Source organism: Hydra vulgaris, chromosome 14 (genome assembly GCF_038396675.1).
Source record: "Hydra vulgaris chromosome 14, alternate assembly HydraT2T_AEP".
Classification (NCBI taxonomy): domain Eukaryota; kingdom Metazoa; phylum Cnidaria; class Hydrozoa; order Anthoathecata; family Hydridae; genus Hydra; species Hydra vulgaris.
In genome coordinates, this window is record NC_088933.1 from 1,645,001 (window position 1) to 1,653,286 (window position 8,286).

Below are 8,286 nucleotides of genomic sequence, written 5' to 3' on the forward strand. Positions count from 1 at the left end.
ATGTTTGTTTTTCTTTATAGAAATAAGATTAAGATTTGTGAAAATAGACTTATTATTAGGATAATATAATAGTTATTTGAATATAGATCTTGAGTAAATTATTTGCAAACAACTGATGCAAGTTGAAATGTTGTCAAAAACCAATCTTGCATGCATGGGACACTTCAGTGTCCCACAAAAAAATGCAGGTTTGAAAGTCAAAGAATTCCCAATTTTCTTTATTAAAAAAAGAAAAAAATAGGATGGAGATGGGTTTCTGTAACTTTTTTTATACTCCAAAACTTTTAACTTTAGATATAATAAGGTCCCTAAGACTTAAGGGACTTACGAACTACATTGAGGAACAAAAACAGGATATTTACAGAAAATGCTCAATTTTTAATCTGGAGTACCACAGTGTTATTGAGAATAAAGCCTCAGGGTCCAGTTTTCAAAGTAATATGATCTAAAGTAATGTTTAAATAAAATAATATGCTTTGAAATGCATATAGTTATACATATAACTCCTGATAGTTAACTATATGTATAACTAGTTATACATATAATTTGTTATAAAAACTTATCTTTTAAGGTTATGCTTGAACAAATTAGTACCAAATAATTCAAATTCAAGATTTAGTTAAAGTTCAAGTTAAAGTTCTTATTTATTCATTTTTTTATTGTTAATTTTATATTTATTTGTTCAAATTTATCAGTTAGTATTATTTTTTACTACAGTAAGAATGTTTATCATTGTTGAACGTGATTTTATTAGTAACTCAATTTTATTTTCAACATATTTTGACAATACCCTTTATATTTTAAATGATGACAGCTATACTTTTCTATTGATGTTAAATTTATTACGTTTCAATAACTCAGATTGAATCTTAACTGAATTATTGTAAGCTTTGTAGGGGTTTGTTGTATATCAAATGGTGTTGTAAATAAAGTAAAAATAATATATATATATATATATATATATATATATATACATATATATATATATATATAACATAAAAACAATAAAATTGATACAAAATTTCACTTTAAAACGAATACCATTAACATTTTGATGATAACAGCATTAGGAAACTAGTATTTATGTATTATTGTTATACTATTATTTATAGTACCTATATATTGTTTATATATAGGTACTATAAATAAATAGTTTTTTAATTCATTTTATAAAATCGAGACTGACAACTGATAATTAATGGAAATAAATACAAATTATAAACATCATGTAAACTTCATTTATTATTTCTAAATACTATATTAATGTTAGTCTACAAAGTTAAAATCAATTTAGAGCATTGTTATTAGTTCTTTTGTGATTCGCACTTCCACTTCTCTCCCTCAAATTTATAAAATAGGTGGTCAAAGCTTGCTCAATAGGTAGGTTCTCTGCATAACAATGCTTTTTTCTTACACTTTCTAAAGAGAAATATGGCAAATTGATTACTTATTTTACCTAAATCATAGGGTCATCTATGCATAATGATGTCAGATGATGACCCGGTTTGTTGAACACCTTCACCCTTTATCAAACTCAGTCAATTTTTTTCCATCTCCCATTGAAAATGATGTCAGTTTTTGTTATCATATTATGATGGTACTTCTGAATTGTTAATATAATTTAAAAAATGCATATACCATCAATTTTTTTCTGGTTCAATTATACATTTATTCTCAACAGTACTAAAAGTAAAAAAAAAAAAAACATAAATTGTTCTTTCAGATAAGCAAGCTAATTTCTGAATTTAAATTGTTTTTCCTATGATCCTCTACAGTTTTAAGCAACAAAAGCAAGAAGTTTTTAGACCACATTGTTGGTGTAAATACCTCTAAAACCTGCTCATAGCTAGCATAAATTGTTTTACTTTTTTTTAAAATAAAATATTTTACTTTTTTTTTTAATTCCATTTTTTAATTGACATTATTTTGGTCTCAACATCCCCTCCCCATTGTCAATTATTGTTAAACTCACACTGCCCCTCTATCTATGGGCATTTTTTATGGATGATCCCATAGCCTAAATAATAAATATATATATATATATATATATATATGCATATATATATATATATATATATATATATATATATATATATATATATATGTATATATATATATATATATATTATTTTTACTTTATTTTTAACGCCATTTGATATACAACAAACCCTTACAAAGCTTACAATAATTCAGTTAAGATTCAATCTGAGTTATTAAAACGTAATAAATTTAACATCAATAAAAAAGTAAAGCTGTCATCATTTAAAATATAAAGGGTGTTGTCAAAATATGTTGAAATTAAAATTAAGTGACTAATAAAATTACGTTCAACAATGATAAATATTCTTACTGTAGTAAGAATTAGTACTAGTTAACAAATTTGAACAAGTAAATATAAAATATTGAAAAAACAATGAACAAATAAGAACTTGAACTTGAACTAAATCTTGAATTTCAATTAATTGGTACTAATTTGTTCAAGCATAACCTTAAAAAATAAGTTTATATAATAAATTTTATGTATAACTAGTTATACTTATAGTTAACTATCAGGAGTAAAATGTATAACTGCATGCATTTTAAAGCATTTTATTTAATTTATATATTACTTTAGATTGTATTACTTTTAATACTGGACTTAAAGACTTTTTTCCCAATTACACTGTGGTAATGCAGATTAAAAATTGAAAAGTTTATGTAAATATCCTGTTTTTGTACCTCAATGTACTTCGTAAGTCCCTTAACTTTTATGAACCTTATTATATATAAAGTTAAAAGTTTTGAAGCCTAAAAAAAGTTACAGAAACCTCCCTATTTCCCCCCTATTTTAATATTTTTTTTAATTAAGAAAATTTGACTTTCAAACCAGCATTTCTTTGTGGGACACTGCAGTGTCCCATGTATGCATGCTTGGTTTTTGACAACATTTGAACTTGCATCAGTCAATTGTTTGCAGATAATATACTCAAGAACTATATTCAAATATCATATGAACATGTTAGAGAATGTTCATATGATATTTGAACTTTACAAATTTACTAATATTGTTGTGATATGTTATATAAATAATACCATAATAGATTATGATATGAAAATAAGATAGGATATGAAGGTAATGATCAAAGAATAAATTTACTTATAGAGATTTAGATGTTTGTTTATTAGTTTCAGAATATTATATTATGTGTGACCGCGGCCTTCTATAATAACAGGCCTTGACATTGCACAACAAAGTTGTTAAACTGAAGGCCAATTCCTAATACTGTGTTTACATTTTCATCTTTTAACATTAGACGAAAGTTTGTGTTCACGCTTTTTTAATAAATCTTTAAAATTTGGTTGGTTTATAAAGTAAATAGCGCAACTTCAAGACAATAACGTTGTAAGGTTCAAGGCGTTGTGATAACACAACTAATGATAAGTTTTTTTAATAATTAAAGTGCCTTAAAAATGCCTTTAAAATGCTGTGTATCTCTTTGCAAGTCGGACTATTTCAACTACAACAAAAATATCAATTTATACAACTACAACTACAATATCAATTGCAACTACAACAAAATTATCAAGACTCAACTACAACAAAAATATCAATTTATAAATTCTCGAAGAATCTAGAGAGAAAAAGATGTAGTGAAGCTATCGCAAGAACTGGTTTTATTGTTACAGACTATACAGCAGTATGTCAACTGCATTGGCCAAATGAAGCACCTTTTGAAAACAAATTTGGGAAGCAACGACCTTTAAACCCACCATCTGTTTTAAAAAATATTCCGCCTAGTTGTTTAGCCACACCAGCAAGTAAAGTTAGAAAAACTGTAACTTCAAGCGGTTTTCGAAGCATTTTACCAGATAAGTTAAATGATTTTCTAAAAGAGGATGAACTTATATTTGACGATATTCAATCTTTGTTAAGTGAAAATAACGATGTTATTGTTTTCCAGCTTAATAATAAAAGTTTACACATACAATCAAAAATGTACAAACTTGGTGTTCCATTATTTATTTTAGTAATTTTCAATGATTATTCATTTGTAGCTAACCATAATGGCACAACTTGTAATATTTCATCTTTAGCTGTAAACAAATTAAAGTTAATAAAAACAAAATTAGCTTTTTTTGAAGCAGTTAGATTTTTAAAAAATAAAGAAAGTTTGCTTCAGTCAAATATTCTATTGGAACACCTTAATGCTATGAGAAAAGTTAATGTTGGTGAAGTTTTACATACTTCAGATATTACATGTAGAGCATGTGAGTATTTTGTTATGCGACGAAGTTTATATGATTGTTTGTGTATTGACTACAAGTTACCAAGTATAAGGATTTTAACACGATTGACTTCAAAAATAAGCTTAATGGAGGACCTAAGTTTCATAAATAGTATTTTTATGAATTTAAATCCATTAAAAAGAACTTCCATACTACTAATTGATGAGGTCTATGTCAAAGCTTCATTACTTTACCAAAGAGGTGCCTTGTTTGGTCAAGCAGTAAACTACCCTGAAAAGTTAGCTAAAACAATTTTATCATTTATGATTAAATGTCTTTTTGGAGGTCCAGAATTTATATGTAGAGCTCAACCTGTTTCAAGTTTTTCCTCTGAATTTCAGTTTGCTCAATGTCAACAAATTGTTGATACGATAAATAATATTGAAATAGTAATAATTACTGATGGTAACCGTGTAAGTCAAAGATTTTTTGGAATGTTTAAAACAGTTGATAGTAAACCATGGTTATCAACATCAGGTATATATTTATTATATGATTATGTGCATCTCTTGAAATCTATACGAAACAATTGGTTGACAAAAAAGACTGGCGAACTTCAATTTTTGAACAATAAAGAACTGGCTTTGGCTAAGTGGAGTAATTTAGAAACATTACATAAAACTGAGTGCAATAGTCTTTTTAAACTCTCTAAACTTACAGCTAAATCAGTTTATCTAAAATCAATAGAAAGACAATCTGTTAAGTTTTGTTTGTCTGTTTTTTGCGAAGAAACAGTAACTGCATTAAGAACGCATCCAGAGATTGAAAATAAAGCATTTGAAGGTACTGCTGTATTTATTGAAAAAATATTTTTTTTTCGAATGTTGTTAATGTCAAAGCACCTGGTTCTGGCATTGGGTTTAGAAATGAATTATGCAGAGAAATCCACTCAGTTGGTGATCAACAGTTACAACTGCTACGAGATATTGCTGAACTGTCAAATTTTATGAAACCTACAGGTAAGCGTGTATAACAGCTTAAGCTAGATACTAGCAATGCAATAGCACATTCATGTTATGGCTTTATTGACCTCGTAGAAACTTTGTTGAGTAATGGAGCAAAGTATGTCTTATTAGGTTGGTTTTCAACAGATCAACTATAAAAGCTTTTCCTAAGCTTCGACAGGGATCTGGAGGTACTTACTTTGAAAACGCTAAATCTGTAATTGAAAAAATTAATATTCAACATACTAAATTGATATTACAACTTGACATTCCTGTTGATGGTATCGATGGTCATACTTGTGACATATTTTTTAGAGATATTTCTACTGATGAAAAAGAACTTCTGGATAATATACATGATCTTGAAAGCTCAGTTAATAAATCTACATTAGTGGCTATAGTTTACATAGCTGGCTATGTGCAAAAAAGCGAAATAAAAATTTATGATAATTCTACCGATTATTACTATAAACATGGAAGTTATCTGTATTGCCTAAACAGAGGCGGACTTGAAATTCCTTCTGATACTCTTTTCTAATAGTCAATATTTTGCTTTTTTTTTCAAGATGCTACTGACCCTTTATGCAGAACATTTTGTGTTACTCAGTTTCAGTTCATTGCAGCTAAATATAAACTTAAAATCACAAAAAAACAATGCAGAGTATATTCTAATATTCTGCTAAAGAATTACTCACTAATTACCACTCCCAGCAGTAGCAAAGAATCTAAAACGAAAATACTAAAGCTATTATAATTTATGTGAAAATTAGTTTTGTAATTTATTATGCTATTTACTTGTTATGTTTTTTATTTTCTCATTAGCCTTTATGTCTCTCAATATGTTTGGATTTGTAAATATTTAACCTGTTGAGATATATTGATAAAACTTTTTTTTTTGCTTGAATCAACTTTTGTTGGTGTTTTTTATTGTTGGTGATTTTTATTGTTACCATTTTTAGCAAAAAAAAAAATAAAAATACAGTTATCTTTCTAATATATAGATATATACTTTGTTATAGTTCTGCTTGTTATTGATACTATTTAATATTACATAAATATTCTTAATGAAATTTGAAATTCGAAAAACATGATTATCTTTTAACAATTTTTTCGTTTTCTTTTTATATTTTCGTCTTTAGTAGAGATTATTATTAGAAAACATAGACTGCCATTACACCCTACCTAATATAAAAATATATCAATATAAGTAAAAGTGAAAGTTTAATCGGCCTTCAGTTTTTACGGCATTTTGCGCGATGTCAAGGCCTTGTAATATAGAAGGCCGTGTGTATGACGAAAAAGTAAAGATACTTTTGCATCCAGTGGCTATTGCACCCAACGTCTACATCATTGAAAAAGTAGGTTTTTCCATTTTTGTTTTTTTGTTTAACTACTTCTCCTAATTGATCACTTTTTTTCAGGATTCTCCTCATGAGTTCAAGCTCATTACGCATAATATGTGTTTAATTACCCATAATACGTTAGTCATTGTAAGTAATAAATTAGGAAATAATTATTTGTGAAATATGGTAGTCATTAATGACTTCAACCTGGCTAATAATTAAAATTGCTCGACTAATAAGGTTCCTTATTAAAAGCTCTCTCTCTCTCTCTCTCTCTCTCTCTCTCTCTCTCTCTCTCTCTCTCTCTCTCTCTCTCTCTCACTCTCTCTCTCTCTCTCTCTCTCTCTCTCTCTATATATATATATATATATATATATATATTGATATATATGTATATATCAAAATTTATATATATATATTTATATATAAGTAGATATACATATATATATATATTTATATATATATATATATTTATATATTCATATATATATATATATTTATATATATATATATTTATATATATATATATATATATATATATATATTTTATTTATATTATATTTGTATATATATATATATATATATATATATATATATATATATATATATATATATATATATATATATTTTATATATATTATATTTGTATTTATATTTTTTTTTTTAGAAAATGCTTGAAGAAAGTTAGAAGATACTAAAAACCTTGGTATTATACAAGCCGAAGCGATTTAATTAATTCAATCGACAAAAAACGGCGTGTAAATCGCAAAAGAAAAAATAATATTTTTAATATTCATTTTGGATGTATTGATTAATAGCATTTATTTTAAAATAAATTCATTTTGCAACACGTTTTTTAATTTTATAAAATTTCGTCATAATAGTTTAAGGTAAATCCCACATAGGTTATAGGTGGAAAACATCACATGTAAAAGATCAAAAATGCTACGCGTTTTGAATGCCAAATGGGATAAAGTAGCAAATACCAGATTAAGTTAAGCCTCTCTTAAAGCTTCGATGATTAATTTTAAATTACTATTTAAGTAATTTTTAAATTAAAAGAATTTTAAAAATTATCATAGAAGCATTCGGACTTTCATTTGTCTAGTATTGACTACTTTTATACCATTTGGATTAAAATATGTGGCATTTAAGATCTATAACATGTAGTATTTTCCACCTATATCCCATGTAGAGTTTACCACATAAAACCCATGTGGGATTTACTATATGAAACCCACGTGGGAAAAAATAATAATCTCTATAAAAGTTACATATGGTAAAAACCCACGCGTATCCCATATGGGATTTACCATATGGAATCCATGTGGGATTTACCATATGAAACCCACATGGGACAAAATAATAATCCCCACATGGGTTACATATGGAAAGAATCCACGCGTATCCCATGTGCGCTTTTTCACTGGGAAAGCGGACATATATATATAAAAAATCCATTTTAAAACAAACTGTTTTGTAAAGCGGACAATTTGCTGTCCGCTTTGCGTTTTGCGATTAAATTTTAGCTAAGTTGCTTGGTTTAAGTTATTAAAAATCAGCCTATAAGTTACAAAATTGTTTATAAAGTAATCAGAATTAACTCTTCAAACTTTTCACTTCCTTTTTTTATCAGTGTATATCTCCTAATAGTAAAAACGTGTCCTAAAACAGATATTTATGAAAATCTTGTTTTTCATAGTTTATTTGAAATTCTTCTTTTTTATTTAAGT

General features: G+C 26.6%; 1 protein-coding gene across 1 annotated transcript; it reads left to right on the forward strand.

Moving 5' to 3' along the window:
* Positions 1–3,122: 3,122 nt before the first annotated feature.
* Positions 3,123–7,403, forward strand: LOC136090601 (uncharacterized). The gene is made up of 2 exons (XM_065817393.1): positions 3,123–6,568; positions 7,221–7,403. Exon 1 carries the CDS (start codon positions 3,462–3,464, stop codon positions 5,214–5,216), a length of 1,755 nt encoding a protein of 584 aa, XP_065673465.1. The 5' UTR covers positions 3,123–3,461; the 3' UTR covers positions 5,217–6,568; positions 7,221–7,403.
* Positions 7,404–8,286: the final 883 nt, after the last annotated feature.